The sequence below is a fragment of the Mastigoproctus giganteus genome, chromosome 2 (genome assembly GCF_048544385.1).
Source record: "Mastigoproctus giganteus isolate SK-2022 chromosome 2, ASM4854438v1, whole genome shotgun sequence".
NCBI lineage: Eukaryota > Metazoa > Arthropoda > Arachnida > Uropygi > Thelyphonidae > Mastigoproctus > Mastigoproctus giganteus.
The window spans coordinates 46681415-46703541 of record NC_143576.1 but is presented as its reverse complement, the minus strand read 5'-3'; the positions used below and the strand labels follow the sequence as shown (position 1 = coordinate 46703541).

The window sequence follows — 22127 nt, the reverse complement described above, 5'->3', positions numbered from 1 at the left end:
CTGAAGAATAGAGATGGTGTACTTATAAACAGCAGAGAAGGCATAATTCAAATAGCAGAAGACTACTATAGAGAATTATACAAGGAGCGAGGGAATGATACCAGCAGTGGGGAAGATGGATTGCAAAGTAGCAACACATACGACATACCCGATATTCTTCCTGATGAGGTAGAACATGCATTGAAGAAAATGAAGAATCGGAAAGCCCCGGGGGAAGATGAAGTTACTATAGAGTTGTTAAAATTGGGAGGAAGAGACATAACACAAAAACTGGCAAGGCTCTTCACAAAGTGCATTACAAAAGGTGTGATGCCTAAGCAGTGGAATAATGCAATCATAGTTTTGCTGCATAAGAAAGGAGATAAATCAGAAATTGGAAATTATAGACCAATTAGCTTGTTATCCCATATCTACAAGTTGTTCACAAGGGTCATTACTAACAGATTAGAAAGAATACTTGATGAGAATCAACCGAAAGAGCAAGCTGGCTTTAGGACAGGATTCTCAACTATGGATCGCCTTCACATAATATCACAGCTAATGGAGAAAGCAAATGAATATAAAACACCATTATGCCTGGCATTTGTGGATTATGAAAAGGCATTTGACTCCATACAGTATAAGGCAATGTTTGGGGCACTGGAAAGACAAGGTATAGATACTCCATATATTATGATTTTGAAGAAAATATATGAGAGTGCTACATCCTTTATTAGACTAGACAAAGACAGTAGCAAATTTAAAATCGAGAAAGGAGTTCGACAAGGAGACACAATATCTCCGAAGCTGTTTACTGCTGCCCTTGAGGAAGCTTTCAGAAGATTAGACTGGTCGCAGAAAGGAGTCAATGTGAACGGAGAGTACCTAAACCATTTACGATTTGCAGATGACACTGTGGTCATAAGCCACGATCCCAAAGAATTAGAGGAAAATCTTAATCAGTTATGCACAGTTAGTAAGGATTTTGGACTAAAGATGAATATGGCTAAAACAAAAGTAATGATGAACAAGTATGCCACGGAAAGGGAAATAATGATTGAAAGAGCAGTAATTGAAAAGGTGGAGTCATATACTTATCTGGGACAAGTTATTAGCTGTAATAATGATAAATGGCTGGAAGTCAAGAGAAGAATAAATTTTGGATGGGTAGCATTCAGGAAATATAGTCACATACTGAAGAGCAATATCCCAGTTTGTCTGAAACGTAAAATAATGAATCAATGTATACTTCCCACCATGACTTATGGAAGTGAAACTTGGGCACTCACCAAAAGAATGGAAGAGAAGCCAAGAACTACACAGCGAAGAATGGAACGAATTATATTGGGAATCAGACTGTTAGATAAGAAGAGAAACACATGGATTAGGCAGCAAATTCAAGTAAAGGACATTCTTATCAAAACTAAAGAACTAAAATGGTCTTGGGCAGGACACATAGCTCGAAGACATGATGACAGATGGACTAAGAAAATAACAGAATGGTACCCAAGAGGAGCTAGAAGAAAACCTGGAAAGGCGGAGATGGATAGATGAAATTCATGAGTTTTTGAGTAGTAAATGGATGGCTAGTGCTCAAAACAGAAGGAACTGGAAAGTTGCTGGAGAGGCCTTCATCCTGCAGTGGATTGAAAATGGCTGATGATGATGATGATGATGTCCGTTTATGATAGATTTCACTAACAGAAAAGCCCAATAAACAGGTGGCTGCTAATTATTTTTATTGTTTTATGGTTGCGACCTCCAGAATTTTGACCGAACCACGTGGCACCGTCGGAGATAATCGTAGGGTAATCTCCAGTGCTGCGGTCTCCTGCCCCAATTAAACAGCATGCTGTCCCAATTAAGCGAAGTAAACCCTGACTATTTTCTCGATTGGTTTCTGTTTTTTAAGATTTGCCCCAAATAAACGGTTGCCCCAATTAACAGTGGCCCAAATAACCAGAATCCACTGTATTAGCCATATGGTGCAAGGAAACCTAAGGCTTATGCTGCACCAGTCAAAAAAAATTTCTAAGTTACACTGTGTGAGAGAGAGAGAGAGAGAGAGAGAGAGAGAGAGAGAGAGAGAGAGAGAGAAATAGTCTTTCCCCACTTGTTAATAGAGAAGTTGCATGATGGTGTCTGAGTATACCAGGGTGAAATTGGCTGCCTGATTTATGGTTGTGACCTCCAGAATTTCGACCGAACCACGTGGCACCGTCGTAGACAATCGTAGGGTAATCCCCAGTGCTGCGGTCTCCTGCCCCAATACATTGTCCATGGCTATGTTAAGCTCTCTGAATACCTCATGGACAAAAATACAAAAGGAATGATTGGCAATCTGACATATGTTATTAAGATTTTCCCATTGTGGCTCAAAAATGGATGTCCATGTGGGATGGTGTGGCAGGGATTTTAATTTGAAAGCATATTGTAGAGACAACTGTGTCCTACAAAGCGATAGTGATGGCTCGTATGCTTGGACATAGAGACTTTGGACTGCAGATGTTCAAAATGCTCCAATAGAAATACGAATTGCCTGATAGTGGATGGGGGTCCAACCATCAGAGTACGCTGCGTCCAGTAGATGAATATACCTGGAATCCCTTAGATATAGAATGCACGATATTGGCACAATAAAGTGAATCGGTCAGCACCCCAAGAGTTACATGAGATTGCACATGGGATATTCAGGTCTCTCATGCACTTCGCACATAGTTCAGAGATGTTCTGTAGAAAGGTCAATTTTCTAGCAAATATGAGCCCCAAGAATTTAGTCTCAGGCACTACTGGAACAGCATTTTGTTAAGTTCTCTGAGTACATCTTGGACACGAATACCAAAGGAATTTGCCCTAGTCTCAGTTCAGGTTCAGGGTGAAGATTATGATTGAGACATAAGTGTACGCGAAGTATTTTGTGGGGAGAACCTGAAGCCATTATTCACTGTCCATGAGCTTATGTGGTCAATGGCATGGTACAGTTGTCTTTTTATTACCCTCATGTTGAAAGACTGAGGGAATATGCTAGAATCATCAATATAGAGGAAGTTTACAGTTGAAAGAGGTTGTTCCGAACACAGTTTACAGTTGGAGGAAGTTGTTCCGTGAAGGAATTCACTTTGATGGGAAAAAGCGTAACACTTAAAATAGATCCTCAAGGTACTCCTTCCTCTTGGCTGGCTAAAAGACAGAGAGGGCATACTGCACATGAACTTGGAAGGAACAATAGGATAAAAAGTTTTTGATAGAAACTGGGAGATGACCTCTAAGGCCATTGCTATAAAGGTATTTTAAAATTCCATATCTCCAGGTTGTGTCATACACTTTTTCCCATATTGAAGAACACAGACACTAGGTGTTCTCGTTTTAAAAAAAAAAGAAGGTATCTCGAATGGATGTTTCGAGACTGATTAAATGGCCCAAAGTCGAGCTATTCCTTTGGGAGGTAAATTCCATTTACCTCCAAATACCATATAACATGGGCATTGACCATTCTCTCTCTAAGGATTTTGCACAGACAACTAGTCAGAGCAATAGGAAGGTAGTTTCTTGGGATTTTGGCCAACAAATTTTATCCCATCAAGTGCAATACTAAAACCACAGAAAAACTGCCTAATACTGTTTTGCATTACAATCATAGGGAAGGCCTCTAAGCTCAACACAAAGACCTGGTGGTGCTCTAGGGGTTGGCCCAGGAAGTTCTCTATCTAAAAGTGGGCCAGATCTCCAAGGTCCTCCAATCAATGGCTCTCTTCCTCTTGGCGGCAAGTTCCAGTTCCCACGTTTAGAAGGGAAAGGTCATTGTCAGTGAGCATATGCTCTATGACACTATGGGATCTTTTCCTGGCTTAGGAAAGGCAAGCATGATTGCCATATGGCAGGAATCCGGAAACTTCTAGAAATATTCCGTTATATAGAAAGAGCAGTTGGTCCATGGATTTTAATGAGAGATGTTTGATCATATCATAATGGATGAGATCTAGTCCAGCAGCACTTTTCCTGGTAACAGCAAGAGCTGTGATTAACTCTTCTACAGTGAAGAGCAAATTATAAGGATTCAAAATTAATAGGCTGCTTTTCATGTTTGTCTTTGAGGAACTCAGAGTAAGAGGATGTTTAAGAGATGGTGGCAAAAGTCTCCCCAAGAGCATTATTGCAGTTAGGTCTGCAATAACACATCCATTATATTCTAGGACTGATGTAGGGTGTGATGTGTATTTCCCCTTCAACCCCGTGGGCTCACTCTGGTGAGTATGGGCTTGGCAAACCCAGGGTCCTGAGCTGGATATCATCATTCTTCTCTTTCTTGGTGATTCCTTTCTACTTCTCTCTCTCCCTCTCTTTCCGGGTAACTCAGGAATTTTTTTTTTTTTTTGGCTGGTGGAGCATAAGCCTCAGGCTTCCTTGTACCATATGGCTAATAATAATAATTTTTCCGGATTTTGCATCATGATTCGGGAATAGCTTTCCTCTTCAGACAATTCAGGAAGATCCCATTCAGAGATCATGCTCCAAACAAGTATGTCACCAAGATGCAAGTGTTTTACAGATTTATGAGAGCCTGCCAATTCTTTCAGACCTTTATAAATAAAGAAGGGTGACATTTTCCCAATGGGCATCTTGGTGCCTCCGTAGGTGGGAAGGAGCAGCAATGCGTAGCACACGCTTCTTGATTAGACTGGGATTCGAGCCCGTCACCACCAAATACGGAGGATGCGGAAAGGTCGGGGAATGACCACCGCATATTCCCAGAGCAATATGGCCTTAGTTGCTAATGCTCCTAAAAACCAAATAACAACAATGGGCATCTTACCAGTTGTGTGAATTATCAGAAATCTAGCATTGGACCTGATAGGGTTTCATTTCTGGGCCTCTTTGCAGAAGTGATGTCTGTACTAGTGTCATTATTTTCTGGAAGTGACCTGATGTGGCGGGGGTCTCAGAAGAAGTTCAAATTATAAGGATTTATATTTATCTCACCCATCACAGAGTCCAAACTGACTAATTCACCAAAAAAATGATAAATGCACTCAGGATTGACACACCACGCCTGCACCACTGCCAACCAGAATACTGTCCCTCAGACCATGAGGGCAAGGGCATTGCATTCAAATGGTTGAACTTCTTGTAGATGAACTCACTAACTGATTGAGCCTGGGTGAACCATCAAAGGACCACCGATCCTGTCAAGGTGAGACCACAGTGGTTTCTTGAACTTGGGTCACCTCATCCACCAAAATCTCTCTTTCTGAGTTTCCACAGGTTGCAGAGCATGGCAAACATGTTGCATTCCTATGATGAGCCTATATGCTGCCATGAAACATGCATAGATATTGTGAAGTGTGGTGCAAAAATCTGTTTGACTGCCCTCAGTAATTAATTTGCAGTATGATGTAGTCACAACAAATATGTAAACTCTTCTGGTGTCAGCTGTAACGAGAATAAACAGAAATTTATTTATTTATTTATATTATCGCGGAACGTAGGCTGTGCATGTTGGATACTAGTAATGCTAATCTGTAATAGCAACAGCATTGAAGGGGGACTGTACAAGAGGTGACACTGAAGACACAGGGTAATCACCCATGACCATTCCCATCTGAGTCATGAACATTTATGAATGAAGTATTCAATGTGTACCTTGAAGCAACCATTATTAAGGTAAGAATTTAACATAAAAAACTATTAGATGTTAAGCATATAAAAATTAAGCTGCTATTGAAACTTACGAATTTAAACATACAAAAAGAAAATGTCTTACAAGAATTAACTTTAGGAAGGTAAGAAATTTTAATTTCGAAAATATTACATAAAATATCTACAAAAGTACATTTACAATATTACAGAAATTAATCAAATTAAGCTGCAATTTATGACTTAACCCAAACCTGGAACAATATGAGAATATAGAAAGCATCAACTCAACATTGTTAAATAAAACAAATATTACAATCTAATACAGCAAAAAAACTTTAAAATGAGTATTATTTTTAGCAAATGAACTAACAAAAGTAATTTTTATTCAATTATTAAAGAAGCACATGGTTTTGGAAGAGCTATCAGTTATTTTAAGGAGTTAAGCATTTTAAAAACAAAAAAAATCAAGTAAATAAGATTAACATTATATTGTTAGTAATGCAATAAATAAAATTAAACAATAAAATACATCTGATTTTACCTGTTTAGGCTTTTCTGCATCTGCAAAAAAAAAAAAAAAAAAAATTCAGCACCACTTCAAATTTTAATAAAACAAACTGTGCATCTATCTTTGCTCTCCTTTCAATTCAAATAAACAGATTACATCAGTTTTTCTAAACTCAGCTTATGGACGAATCTGTGGAAGAGTTTAGCTGGTTCACTAAACTCTAAGCATGACGTTAGTGCATTAGAATTGTGTAGTGTTCTCTGGTCTGTGATATATTTTGAGTTGAAAACCATTAGTCTACACATAATTACAATATAAAAAATAAATAAATAAAAAAAAATAATAAAATAAATAAATACATTTTTAAAGATATTGATATGAAAACAAAAAAAGAAGAAGCTTTCTAAAAAGGATTTCTATAAAAGCTTTCTATAAAGGATCCGATAAAAAAGGGAGTTGTTATTTGGCATATTCGTGAAACAGCAACTAAGGCAGTTATACACTAATAAGTGTATTATAGCCTTAGTTGCCGTCAGTATTAGATGGGTGCAGTGTGGTCTATTAAAGAGGTGGATTAAGATAAGATGTTTATCATTATCAGGAAAGTAAAAAAGTTCATTAATGTATTATTGGTCTCCCAGAATCTCCTGTAATGTTAGCTGATCAGAGGAACAGATGAGAAGAGAAATTTAATTGTCATTCTCTTAGGTATAATGGGTAATTGATGATAAGATGTTTAATTGTGAGTTTGGTTTACCAGTTGCTGAATACTGGCGGATCATCCGTGTGAGTAACAGCAATGAGTTTCGCAAGTTTTCCCAATCTAACGACTTCTTCCATCCTATTCCTTTGTAGGCTTGACTGCCACTGCTTCTGATCATTCTTAATCTGGAACAATTCATTGCTTTTGTGGTCCTGCCAAGTGGATAGCCATTTTAACCACTATAACCATTAAAATTGGAACATTCATTGAAAATATGCAGTTAGAAAGATTTTCTGCAGAGAGTGATAACCCTCGTTACATATGGAAAGGTCATCACCTGCAGAAAGGAATGTGTCAGAATGCTAGGTCCTATGCAGAGCTGAGCAAGTAAAACTTTCACTTTATCATCCCTACACAGACATAGTTTGATGACAGGATTAATCTGACATACACTGGTGTTCAAAGAAAGTGCATCACCTAGGAATTTTACATTTATAACCCTTTTTCGAGATGGTACGTTACACTAATGACTAGCACACAAATAAAAATATAAATAAAAGATATTTATTAACAGTTAAGGCAAAGCTAAGTAATATTTGACAGGTGCTCTCAAAATATTTCAAAATGAGCATTTGCAACAACAGTTTTGGTGAACACAACAATTATTAGCATTTTTAGCATTAGAAGAGGCATATGATGCAAGTAAGCAAGCTTATGCAGCATCAGCCAAAAACAAAAACAGTCCCATTTCACCCCTCCGTTTGTTCCAAATACCTGTCCAGCTCAGCCCTAAATTTATTTAGGCTATCAACTTTCACTACAAAGGATGGAGATCTGTTCCACCAACCAACTACCCGCTGGCTAAAGGCAAACTTCCGCACATCTATCCTACATCTGTCTTTCCACAATTTGAATTTATGCCCTCTCAGGTGATTATTCTGAGCAAGAGGAAGAATCCCATCAGCATTGAGCATGCTCAAACCATTCAAGGCTTTATACACCTCAATCAGATCACCACGCATGTGCCTAAGTCTCGAGACACTGTAATTTGCAAAACTTAAGCCTTTCTTTGTAAGAGCAACCTTTGTTCCATTCACTAATCTTGTTGCCCTTCTCCGTACTCGTTCCAACAGCTCTACATCCTTCTTAAAATGAGGCCTCAAGACCTGTATACAGTACTCAACGTGTGGCCTGACCATTGCCTTATACAAGGGGATAATCACCTCCTTATCCCTGCTAGAAAAATTCCTGTATATCATTGACGACACCATGAGCTACTCTTGCAGATGTCTGCACTGCTCAGAAAACTTCATATCTGCCTGCACAATTACCCCCAGGTCCTTTTTGTTCTCTACCACTGTCAGTGTAGTGCCACAGAGTTGATACGTTGCTCTGGGGTTACTGCTTCCATTATGTAGTACTTTACATTTGTCAATGTTAAACTTCATATACCACCTCTCAGCCCATCTGCTCAACTTTTCTAGATCGTGTTGCAGCAGTGTACTGTCATTAGTGTCCTTAACAACCCTGCCAACCTTCGTATCATCTGAAAACTTGGATATTAAGAATGATATACCATCATCAATATCATTTATAATTACAGAAAACAACAATGGACCAAACACTGAACCCTGGGGAACTCCACTAATAACATTAGTCCATGATGAGCAGTGTCCATTGATTACCACTCTGTCTTCTCCCACTCAACCATCCCTTTATCCATAGCAGCAATTTTCTTACAATGCCACACTGCTCCAATTTGTTCAGCAGTCTTCCATGCGCAACAGTATAAAAAGCCTTTCTAAGAGCCCAAATATATGATATCAAAGTTATTCCTTGCATCCAGTTCCTTTGTGACCACATCACAGTATAAAATCAAATTGGTCAGGCAAGACTTTTCCTTAACAAAACCATGCTGTGTCCGAGCTATAACTGAAGTCTTATCTAGATGATCCTGCAGTGCTTCTTTAACCAGTGCGTCCATTAATTTTCTTGGAACAGAAGTTAAACTAACAGATCTGTAATTACTTGTGTTGCCCTTTGCAATAATTACTTGTGTCGTCCTTTTTGAACTGGGGTCACATTTGCACATCACCAGTTCATGGGTACCCCTGAACCTGAGTCCAAAGAAGCTCTCATAAGTATGGTTAAGGGTTTGCTTACTTCCTTTGCTGCCTCCTTTAATATAAATGGATACATCCCATCCACCCCGGGTGCCTTTTTTATGTTTATCTTCAACAATTTCTCCTCCATTTTCTTCTCAGTTATTACAACATTATCTAGCTCAGTGCAAGAGTTTAACTCATCTCTGGCATTCCCCTCCCTGAATAACTCCTCGTGTGTGAATGTAGATGCAAAATACTCATTGTTTGTTAGCCACCTGAGCAGGATCATCAACAGTTGAACCATCAATATCAAGTGGACCAATCTGATTCATCCCTTTCCTTCTAGAGTTTACATAGATAAAGAACTCTTTGTTGTTTTCCTTTGCATCCTCTGCCAAAGATTTCTCATAATCTGCATTTGCCTGCCTAATCTCCTTTGTGACTTGGTTACAGATTAGCTTATATCTATCATAGGCTTCCATGTCACCCATTAATTTATATGTATCCCATGTATTTTTCTTCTCTGCCATATGTCTCATTAGTTCATCTGACATCCATTTAGGCCTAAACCTTGAACAATATTTCTTAGTCGGTATGTAAAGCCCTATTAGCTTCCAAGACAAATTCTTTGAATGCTTCCCATTTTAAATTTGCTGTTGGTAACATCATCAGTTGGTCCCACCGTATAGAATATAGAATTTAAATACTGTCTCAGACCACTGTAGTCGCCATTACAAAAGCAAAAACCCTTCTTTTTACCACTGATGGTAGTTACTGCTTTGAGTAAATCCCAATTCAGCACACTGTGATCACTGCCACCTAATGTTTCTTTTATCTTCAGATTCTTAATGCATGAAGAATCACTACTGATAATCAAATCAAGAGTATTACTCTCTCTAGTTGCCTCCCGAACATGCTGATGTAGAAAACAACCATCCAATAAATCTACAAAAGCCTTGCTAGTGTGAGTGATTAACCCACAAATTCAGTCAATATCTGGGAAATTAAAATTCCCCATTATAAGACTCTCTGATTTACTGGCCCACTCTATTTCCCTGTACAGTTTCTTATTATACTCATCAGTCATTAGGCCTATAACACACTCCTACTCTCAATTTATCTCCCAATGCTTATGTCACACCAAACTGACTCGACACTGAACTGTCCAACAATGTCGACTGGTTTCACTTCCTTGGATTTTATGTGTTTCTTAACTAATAGCATAACCCCTCCTCCTTTCCTATCCTGTCTATCCCTCCTGTACACATTGTACTCCCCTAATTCCAGACGTGGTGTCACACAGATATGCATTCCTTATATCTGTGTGACACCACGTCTCTGATATCCCAACAATATCTGTCTTTGATGTTTTGAGCAATACCTCAAATTCGTCAAATTTATTTACCAAACTCCTAGCATTGCTGTATACACAAGTATAAATGCACCTGTTCCTATTCTTAGCTACCCTAACACAACCCACATGTTTACTTGTACCGCAATGACTCCCAGCAGTCTCTGAAATATCCTGCATCTTGATTTCCAGGCTGCTGCTCATTCCAATAGAAGCAGTGCAAGAATCACTTTCACCTCTACCAGTGGCTACTGTTAATCTATTAGTCCTTGTATCCCCCAAGCTAGCAGTTTTCCGACCCATCTAACACTGCCTCGATAGCATCATATGGGCTGAAGTGTTATCAGAAATCCTCAATTTGCTTCAGTTTATCATTTTAAATGGAAAACAAAATGATAAGTTCACCAGGTGCAAACTAATATTTAGTTGAATTTCCTCTGGCCCTTATGACAGCAGCACACCATCGAGACACTGACAAGATCAATTTCTGAAGATAATCAACTGATAGTTTGTGATTCCAAACACGACTTATGGCTTCTTGAAGTTCATGAAGGGTCTTTGGTTTCTTTCTGGCAACTGAAGATTTCACACGATGCCAACAGTTCTCTATAGGATTTAGGTCCGGGCTGTTTCCTAGCCAGCTAAGAGTTGTAATGGACTGTTCTTCCAACTGATTTTTCACCTGTAAAAAAAGTAAACTCATTACTGTCAAACATCTAATGCAGAAATGAAACTGAAGTAACTATACAGAAGTGCCTACTTACACATTTTGTCTAATGATAAAGAGCAGAGGGCTAAGGAAAAATAAGCCAACACGAGAACGACGAGAAACGTCAGATAACTAATGCGGAAAATTAATTTCCCGACACCAGACTCTAGCGCTGCTCGCTCAGTAAACAGATGGTAGGTGTTATCGGTCTGGAGCCGAAATCGAGAAGGATATATTGATTGACAGGTAGGTGTGGCAAACGATGAAATGATTGGTGGTGGGCAGGACAGAGGGCAAGCTACTGTGTAGTTATTTGTTGGCATTATAATGTGTATTTATGAGTAAAGAACGGTGCAAATAGGTTTGTAATGAATGGTAAACAGATAGTGATGAATCTTTTAAAGATGGAAGAAATTGGTAAGGAAAATAAAATGTTGGTTGATTTTTTGATGAAAACTAAATTAATAAAAGTTTCGTTCTGTTTGTTTTTATGTTCTTCATTATTTTTTTCTCATTATTAAAAGCAGATTTTTGAAGTTCATGAGTGTTTTTACTATACTGTTGATTTAGGTTTGGTTACGAAAAAAAGAAAAGGTTTCTTTATTTTTCGTTATATTTTGTAACCTGACCTTAAATGGTAGGTTAGGAAATAACAGATTTCAGTTTCAAAGCATATACTGTAGATAAACTGTTTCCTATGAAGTGATAAAAACAGCTCATTCGCTTTAACATAGAGGCTCTGGACAGGAGATGTTAGAAATGCTCTAGTGGCAATATGGATTGCCCGATGGCTGGGAACCATAAACTAACTTAGATTATACCTGGGAACCATAAACTAACTTAGATCGCATGAGTTCACGATAGAGGTGCAGCAAGTTGCTTTGGTCAGTGCCACGAAGAATCTGATGAAATCGCATATAGGATATTCAAGCCTCTTGTGCAGTTTGCATATAGTTGAAGGATGTGTTGTAGAAAGATCAACTTTCTGTCAATAAGAGCCACAAAAATCTAGTCTTAACTACTACTGGAATAGCATTTTGTACAAGCCTCAGTTCAGGTTCAGGGTGAAGATTTTGCTTGAGGAAAAAAATGTACGCAAAAGGTCTTTTGTGGGGAGAACCTGAATCTGCTATTCACTGCTTATGAACTCAGATGATCAACATGTTGCCGGAGTGAGAGAATATACTAAAATCGTCAACACAGAGGGCACAGTTTACAGCTGGAGGAAGTTGTTCTGTGATGGAGTTCACTTCGACGGCAAAAAACATAACACTTAAAATTGATCCTTCAGATACTCCCTCCTCTCTGCTAAAGGGTTGATTGATTATGATTTTACGGACACAAAAACGACTGGTTATACTGCGCCAGGAAAAAGTTAAAACACGGAAATAATAGATTCTGATAACTTTTAAAAAGGTTATCTAGTCAAATTATATATATATATATATATATATATATAAAATTAGTATAAGTCTAAAAATAAATTATCTAATTTAAATACATGTGTATATATTAATAACACATGGCTTGTAAAAACTTTAAAACTGCTGACACATGCTTGTTGTCTGATAAAATTTGACTGAGTGTATAAGGCCCAGTCAGATGAGTAAAAGTGGCAAAATATATATTGCGAATATGGGTAAGATTAACGCAATCAATTAAAATATGCTTTATTGATAAAATGGTGTCACAAGACTCGCTCATAGGAGGGTCATCTGCCCTCAACAGGAACAAATGTGTTAGAGGGCTGTGTCCTAAGGTCAAAATTTACCTGATGTTGGAAGGCATTCCAATCAGTCTTTCACCGTGGTAACCTGGAAGGAAGACACAGTCTCCCACTGTGTAAGCAGGTTATCACATGGAAGTGATCTTCCATATGGGTTCTCCTCCACTTCCCAAGCAAGTGAGGGGAAGAGAAGGGGAGCAGATAGAAGGATCAATGGCAGAAAATGTATGGGTAGCCATGCATAGAAAGTGTTTGTTCCCACATTTAGAAGGGAGAGGTCATTCTCATTTAGCATATGCTCTATGACTCGTCCCCTTCCATTATTGCTAGCACTAGCCCACAAGGAGTTATGTCCATTAAAATCACTGAGAAATAAGAAAGGGGGAGGCAGCGGCATTACAAGATCATCAATCTTCTGCCATTACATAAAGTAGGATCTTAATCTACTTTTAGATATACAGTGAAACTTCCCTTTAACGGACAGCCATGGGGAACGAAAATGTGTCCGTTAGAGAGAAGTGTCTGCTAACAAGAAGTCTGAGGGAGAAAAAAAAAAAAGAAAGAAAAATCGTTAGACGTTTAATGTAAAATTAAATTAAAATATATACAGATTTTGAACAATATTTTTGTAAATAATATACAATTACATACACAAGAGATAAAGAAAAATTGTTAAACGTTTAATGTAAAATTAAATTAAATTAAATACAGATTTTTCACAATATTTTTGTAAATAATATACATACAATTGTGCTATGCATATTATGACTATCTTAAGAAAAATACATACAGTAATCACTTATTTTCTTCTGAACCTTCTTCCGGCTGATAATTTTGTTTTCAACATTTGTTTGGAGTGAAGAAACCATCGGAAGTCCTTCAGTATCTTCTTCAGCGGCGAAAAACATTTTTAAACGGTTGATTTGTATGAGCGCTTCTTCTATTTTCATCGGTGGTTCGTTGTTAATATGTTCTTCGACAGAATGACCTCCTTCCGTTTCTTCATCCTCATGAGGAACTTCTTGAAAAATATCGATGATAATGTCGTTGATATCTATAGCACCATCTTCTGTAGTGAGGTTCGAGTCTATATCTTTGTAGCCAGGGTCACTTGTAGCTGAAGTATCGCACATTATCAATAGATGTTGAAGTTCTTGTTCTTCTTGGTGCTCCACATTGCTGTTCACAACTTCAATTTTTGCGTTTGAGAAGCCAGACTTTACAAAACAGTTCACGACAGTTTGTTTTCTAATTGCGTTCTGAAGAGGAAATCCACTGAATTGCATCTAGGATGCTGATTTTCTTTGCAAGGTCACTCGCACATGTTACATCGTTCATACTTGCAATGAGATGTCTTAAAACACGTTTTCTGTAGTGAAGTTTAAAATTTTTTATTATCCCTTGATCCAAGGATTGACACTCTGCAAGATGTGTTTGGTGGCAGAAAAACAATTTGAATGTTGGACAATTCAATGTGCGGGTGAGATGCAGCATTATCCATGAAAAGAATAATTTTTCTGTTTTGACGAATCATGTTTTGGTTAAAGTGACTTATCCATTCGCTCATGATATCTCGAGTCATCCACGCTTTTTTATTAGACTTCCAGTCAACATTCAAAAGATTCAACTTTATACCCTTGAAACAACGAGGATTTTGTGGTTTTCCTATAACAAGAGGTTGTTCAAAGTCTCCCAGCATATTTGTACACAATAGTACATTCAAGCATTCCTTAGAAATTTTTCCGCCCTGGCACTTTTCATTTTTTAGACTCATTGTTTTTTCAGGAAGAGCTTTAAAAAACAACCATGTTTCGTCACAGTTGTAAATATCCTTAGCTTCAAAATCACGACATAAATCTTCCAATTTGACGGTCCACTCTGTTACAACCCCAGTATCAACAGATCCACCTTCACCACTTACGGTTTTCCAAGAAATTTTATGCCAAGTTTTGAACTTGTCTAGCCATCCCACAGAAGCTTTGAACTCATTTACTCCCATACATTTCGCAACCTCCAAAGCCTTTTTCCTAATAATAGGCCCATTAATGGGAATTTTTTTAGCACGTGCGCGACAAAACCACTCATACGTAACATTGTCAATTTGAAGTCCAACAGTTTTCGGGAATGATTTTTGAACCTGATCATTTCCGTGTTGCCAAAATTGTTTGAGCAGTTCATTTTTTTCTTTAGGATGTCGCTTACCTGCGTCTTCCCGAATTTGAATTTTGCAGCGAGATTGCGAACACTATTTTTTTGCCGATCTTACGCATTAATGAGTTCGACTTTATCTTTTAAAGTTAAATGTTTACGAGAAGACATTGTGCACTTCCACAACACTGAACAAAACTGAAACTGAAAAGATGAAAAGCTGATAAAATTCCCCCCCCCCTGCACACATTGAATTCATCAGAAGTTTTACACGTGCCTTAAAATTCTTGAAAAAGGGTTTAGAACCACGACGTAAACCTTGATAAAATTCAGAGAATCGGAAATAGAAAATAAGCACACGATTGAGGCAATACGTGGAAGAAAAGTTCCTAGAAAAAGGGCCGTGAGCTCTCCCGCAGTCCGTTGTGGGGAGATCAAATTAAGTGCTAATCTAAACGAAACAGTGCAGATTGCCTGTCCATGTCCATTACAGAGAATGTCCGCTAGACAGAAGCTGCAAACACGTTAAAACCAATAGAGGTGAGTTGGGGAATTTGAAAATGTCCGTTGTAGAGAGATGTCCGTTAACGAGAGGTGTCTGTTAGGAGAAGTTTCATTGTATCTCCTGCAAACAAATGTTATTTGTTGTTATTTGGTTTTTAGGAGCATTAGCAACTAAGGCCATATTGCTCCTTGATATGCGGTGGTCATTCCCTGACCTTTCCGCATCCCCGTATTTGGTGGTGACGGGCTCGAACCCCGGTCTAATCAAGAAGCGTGTGCTACGCACTGCTGCTCCTTCCCACCTGGCTACGGAGGCGCCTTCCTGCAAACAAAGGCACACTGGCTTGTGCCTATGGAGGAGGGCTTTGATGTCATCAACATTCCTGTGGAATCCATGGCAATTCTACTGTATAAATTTGGCCATTATTTAGGCTTTGTGGATCTGCTAGGAGTTTAGTAAATAAATGCACCAATGTAAATTGGTGCATTTAGTAAATAAGTGCACCAATGCTAGGAGTTTAGTAAATAAATTTGATGAATTTGAGGTATTGCTCAAAACATCGAAGGCAGATATTGTTGGGATATCAGAGACGTGGTGTCACACAGATATAAGGGATGCAGAACTGCAATTTGGGGAGTACAACGTCTACAGAAAGGATAGACAGGATAGGAAGGGAGGAGGGGTTATGTTATTAGTTAAGAAACACATAAAAACCAAGGAAGTGAAGCCAGTCGACATCGCTGGACAGTGCAGTGTGGAGTCAGTTTGGTGTGACATAAACATTGGGAGATCAAAATTGAGAGTAGGAGTGTGCTATAGGCCTAATGACTCTGATGAGTATAATAAGGAACTGTACAGGGAAATAGAGTGGGCCAGTAAATCAGAGTGTCTTATAATGGGAGATTTTAATTTCCCAGATATTGACTGGAATTTGGGGGCTGGTTACTCACACACTAGCAGGACTTTTGTGGATTTATTGGATGATTGTTTTCTACATCAGCATGTTCGGGAGGCAACTAGAGGGAGTAATACTCTTGATTTGATTATCAGCAGTGATTCTTCATGCATTAAGAATCTGCAGATAAATGAACCACTAGGTGGCAGTGATCACAGTGTGCTGAAGTGGGATTTACTCAAAGAGGTAACTACCATTAGGGGTAAAGGGAAGGGTTATTGCTTCCGTAAAGGCGACTACGATGGACTGAGACAGTATTTAAATTCTATACAGTGGGACCAACTGATGATGTTACCAACAGCAAATTCAAAATGGGAAGCATTCAAAGGACTTATCTTGGAAGCTACTAGGCTTTACATACCAACTAAGAAATATTGTTCAGGGTTTAGGCCAAAATGGATGTCAGATGAACTAATGAGGCATATGGCAGAGAAGAAAAATGCATGGGATACATACAAATTAACACATGACACAGAAGCCTATGATAGATACAAGTTGATATGCAACCAAGTTACAAAGGAGGTTAGGCAGGCGAAGGCAGATTACGAGAAATCCTTGGCAAGGGATGCAAAGAAAAACAGCAAAGAGTTCTTTACTTATGTAAACTCTAGAAGGAAGGGGATGAATCAGATTGGTCCACTTGATATTGATGGGTCAACTGTTGATGATCCTGCTCAGGTAGCTAACAAACTAAATGAATATTTTGCATCGACATTCACACATGAGGAGTTATTCAGCGAGGGGAATGCCAGAGGTGTATTCAACTCTAGCAGTAAGCTACAGAATCTTGAAATAACTGGGAGTAAAGTGGAGGAGAAACTGTTGAAGATAAACACAAGAAAGGCACCCGGGGTGGATGGGATCTATCCAGTTATATTAAAGGAGGCAGCAAAGGAAGTAAGCAAACCCTTAGCCATAATTATGAGAGCTTCCTTGGACTCAGGGGAGGTACCCATAGACTGGAAATGTGCAAATGTGACCCCAATTCACAAAGGAGGATCAAAGGCTGACACAAGTAACTATAGACCTGTGAGCTTAACTTCTGTTCCAGGAAAATTAATGGAGGCACTGGTTAAAGAAGCACTGCAGGATCATTTAGACAAGACTTCAGTTATAGCTAAGACACAGCATGGTTTTGTTAAGGGGAAGTCTTGCCTGACCAACTTGATTGGATACTATGATGCAGTCACAAAAGAACTGGATGCAGGGAATAACTTTGATATTATATACTTGGATCTTAGAAAGGCTTTTGATACTGTTGCACATGGAAGACTGCTACACAAATTGGAGCAGTGTGACATTGGAGGCAAATTGCTGCTGCTATTATTATTATTATTATTATTAATAATAGCCATATGGTGCAAGGAAGCCTGAGGCTTATGCTGCACCAGCCAAAAAAAAAAAAAAAAAAAAAAAAATTTCCCTATTACCCTGAGCGAGAGAGAGAGAGAGAGAGAGAGAGAGAGAGAGAGAGAGAGAGAGAGAGAGAGAGAGAATAGAAAGGAATCACCAAGAAAGAGAAGAATGATGATATCCAGCTCAGGACCCTGGGTGTGCCAAGCCCATACTCACCAGATGTGAGCCCCTGGGGTTATGGATAAAGGGGTGGTTGAGGGGGAGAAGACAGAGAGTGGTAATCAATGGACACTGCTCATCGTGGACTGATGTTATTAGTGGAGTCCCTCAGGGCTCAGTGTTGGGTCCATTATTGTTTTCTGTATTTATAAATGATATTGATGATGGTATATCGGGCTTAATGTCCAAGTTTGCAGACGATACAAAGGTTGGCAGGGTTGTCAAGGACACTACTGACACTATGCTGCTGCAACAGGATCTGGAAAGGTTGAGCAGATGGGCTGAGAGGTGGCAAATGAAGTTTAACATTGATAAATGTAAAGTACTACACATGGGAAACAGCAACCCCAGAGCAATGTATCAACTCTGTGGTACTACACTGACAGTGGTAGAGAATGAAAGGGACTTGGGGGTGGTTGTGCAGGCAGATATGAAGTTCTCTGAGCAGTGCAGACGGGCTGCAAGAGTAGCTCATGGAGTATTGTCAATGATATACAGGAATTTTTCCAGCAGGGTGGTCAGGCCACACCTAGAGTACTGTATACAGGTCTGGAGACCTCATTTCAAGAAGGATGTAGAGCTGCTGGAACGAGTACAGAGAAGGGCAACAAGATTAGTGAATGGAACAAAGGAGTGCTCTTACGAAGAAAGGCTTAAGTTTTGCAAATTACAGTGTCTGGAGACTAGGCACCAGCGAGGTGATCTGATAGAGGTGTATAAAGCCTTGAATGGTTTAAGCATGCTCAATGCTGATGGGATTCTTCCTCTAGCTCAGAAAAATCACCTGAGAGGGCATAAATTCAAATTGAGGAAAGACAGATGTAGGATAGACGTGCAGAAATTTGCCTTTAGCCAGCGGGTGGTTGGTTGGTGGAACAGACTTCCATCCCATGTGGTGGAGGTTGATAGCCTAAATAAGTTTAAGGCTCGGCTGGACAGGTATTTTGAACGAACAGAGGGGTGAAGTGGAAGAGAGTTTTTTTTTTTTTTTTTTTTTGGCTGATGCTGCATAAGCTTGCTTTCTTGCATCAAATGCCTCTACTAATGCTAATGCTAATGCTGGATGGCTTCTAAAATTATGAGAGTTTAGTTTTTTTAATCTTGGATTTATCTTTTTTTGGGGAAGTAGATGCTGTTTTGTATCCATTTCTTCCTCGGTAAAAGAGTTCCAAGAATGAATCATTTTGTGTCTCTACCTTGATTTCCATGTTTTCATGTGTTACTTCAGTTTTTTTTACCTTATCTCTCTCTCTCTCACTCTTTGTTGCCAGTGGAGCATTAGGAAGCACAGATAGGAGTGGCAGGGGGGGAAGGGAGTAAATGTCTCTGATGGGTATGGTCATCTCTGTTTGTATCCCAATACTACAATTCCCATAAACCTTCTGGCCATATGACGGCTTCCTACTGTTTACTGGTTGGATTCATTTCTGGACCTCTTGGTAGGAAATGTTCAGTTCTGTTTTCAGGTTTTGAATTTCTTTCTCTTCCTTCCACTGCTGGCATGCTCCCAAGTTTCAGGGTGCTCTCATCTCTGGCACTTAAAACTTCAGTGGATTTGGTATGTAAATCCTAACTGGGCAGATTAAGTAGCATGGCTTAATGGAGGTCGGAGGACATGGGGTGTTAAATGTGATGATAAGAACTCGAGTAGAAATGCACTGAACAAACTACAAATATGCTAGCAACTGCCTCTATCGTGGTTGTAAGAGGGATTAATTGGAAAGCGTTATGGTTGCTCACTAGGATGGCGAATAGGCATCCCTCTTCTGTCTTTACATATTATGCTGCCATTACATAAATCCCCATCCTTTCACATCAATAACTGCTTGATAGCTGTCACTCCATCTTTAAATTCAGAGATGTGAAGAAGATTCAACTTTGATATGGCATCACGAGAAGAGTTCCAAGTTTTATGTGGCGTTACAATGATAGGTATTCCTCCTATCATTGTGGCTTTTGGAATTTGCTGGACATGTTTTTACTTCTCATAGATTTTTGGGATCTAACTAACCCTTCTAATCCATTCTGGATGAAGAAGAGTGACATTTTCCTGATTGCTTGCTCTCTGGTGGATTGGACTATGAAGAAAAACAGTGTCACCGATGGTGGTTTTTCCTCAATTTGGGGTTCTTCTTGCAGAGACATTATTAGTATCATCTAAACAGTTAGGTAGGGGTGTTGTTGGATCCCCAAAAGAAAAGGATGAATTTAAATTACTGATGAGAGTAAAATAAAAATTTCTGATGCCCTAAATACCTTGTTCACCATGGATCCCTAGAGGAGATGCCTACTCGTAAACTAGCAGGTACTGCATATATGAATGGGATGAAAAGTTTGCTTAGAGCAGGGGTGGCCAACGAGTCGATTGTGGCTTCAATTTCGGTCAATCACAACGAATTTTAAATATACAGTCATCCCTCGATTTGCGTGGTCAGCTATACTACCAAAATTTTATATTGCGCAGTGGGTTTCGTTACCTGCGCGTTATTTTTTTTAAATTTTTTTCGAAGCTTCAAAAATAGAAATGAAGAGCAAATTTTGAAAATTTATTTTTGTTTTTTTTTGCATGATTGAAGATTTCATTAAAGGAGAAACACATTTCACAATAATAACGTAAAACCCCACAGAATTCCAGCTGTCGGTATTATTGCAAATGAAATAAGATTGAATTTACTAGCTGTTTATAATTAGATTGCACTAACAGAAAAGCCCAATAAACCGGAAAGTGCAAATTGTTTTTACAGTTTTATGGTCGTGACCTCCAGAAATAGCTTTAAAGAAATATCACAAAGGCATTCAAAACTAATTCTTATAAGGATACAACCAAACAGAGCAATAAACAGTGGTGTGTTTGTCCGGTTATTTTGGAAACAACTTCCTCATTCAGGAATCCTCTTCATCAATCAATCATTCTACGTTAGCTGTTCAGACAGAATATTTTTCCGGTTTGGTCAACTTAAAGCGTTTTAATCGGTAAGCATTGCTTTTGCTGATTTAATAACTGGACAGTACTTATATGTTAATTTAATACCTTTTGATTTAAAATGAATACTACAAAAAAGAGTAAAACGTATCATTTTCATCAAGAGTTGGGACTAGATTAAGATTGAATTTACTAGCTGTTTATAATTAGATTGCACTAACAGAAAAGCCCAATAAACCGGAAAGTGCAAATTGTTTTTACAGTTTTATGGTCGTGACCTCCAGAAATAGCTTTAAAGAAATATCACAAAGGCATTCAAAACTAATTCTTATAAGGATACAACCAAACAGAGCAATAAACAGTGGTGTGTTTGTCCGGTTATTTTGGAAACAACTTCCTCATTCAGGAATCTTCTTCATCAATCAATCATTCTACGTTAGCTGTTCAGACAGAATATTTTTCCGGTTTGGTCAACTTAAAGCGTTTTAATCGGTAAGCATTGCTTTTGCTGATTTAATAACTGGACAGTACTTATATGTTAATTTAATACCTTTTGATTTAAAATGAATACTACAAAAAAGAGTAAAACGTATCATTTTCATCAAGAGTTGGGACTAGATTCCTTTTTGTAATAGTGAAAGAAAAATGTTGCTGTTTGATTTGCAATGCTTCTGTGGCTATACCCAAAAAACGAAATTCAGAAAGGCACTTCAACGCACTCCATGGTATATACCAATCGGATTTTCTGCCAAAGTGACCTTAGAAAAAATAAATTATCATCATCATCATGAACTTGGTCCGGCTTAGGTCTTTTAAGACCCGTTCCATTGAAACTCTTGGAGGTGGTCATGATCTTGCCATCGTTGTCTTGGTTGACCAACATCTCTCTTACCTGTAGGTTTGTAGTTAAAGGCTAATTTTGGGATCTGGTTTGGGTTCATTCTTTCTATGTGGCTGATCCATTTTTCCCGATACCGTTTTATGTCATTTACTATGTTATCTGCTTTTAATTTCTTGCGGATATCTAAATTTCTTTGGTGGTCTAGTCTTGTAAAGCCTAATAATGGTCTTAAAAATCTCATTTGTGCTGCTTCTAGTTTGTGTGCATCTTTCTTATTTATGACCCAAGTCTCACAGCTGTAGAAGAGGGCTGATTTTTAAGCGATATTGTGCAGTCGTAATTTTGTTTCAGTTGTCATTTGTTTTCCTAAGTGGCGTTTAATTGTTCCATTCATTTTATTATATTTTTGTAGTTTATTGTGGATGTCTTTCCCTTCATTTGATGTTAAATTTCCCAAATAGG

At 38.5% G+C, this 22127-nt stretch overlaps 1 protein-coding gene across 4 annotated transcripts in view; it reads right to left on the bottom strand.

Moving 5' to 3' along the window:
- FAM21 (Family with sequence similarity 21) overlaps positions 1 to 22127 on the bottom strand; it is a 1354861-nt gene that overhangs the window by 94305 nt on the left and 1238429 nt on the right. For all 4 annotated transcript variants that reach the window (XM_090388854.1, XM_090388862.1, XM_090388870.1 and 1 more), the window contains one exon: positions 6158 to 6177. In XM_090388854.1, coding sequence (XP_090244980.1) covers positions 6158 to 6177 — 20 coding nt within the window. The remainder of the gene's footprint in view (positions 1 to 6157; positions 6178 to 22127) is intronic.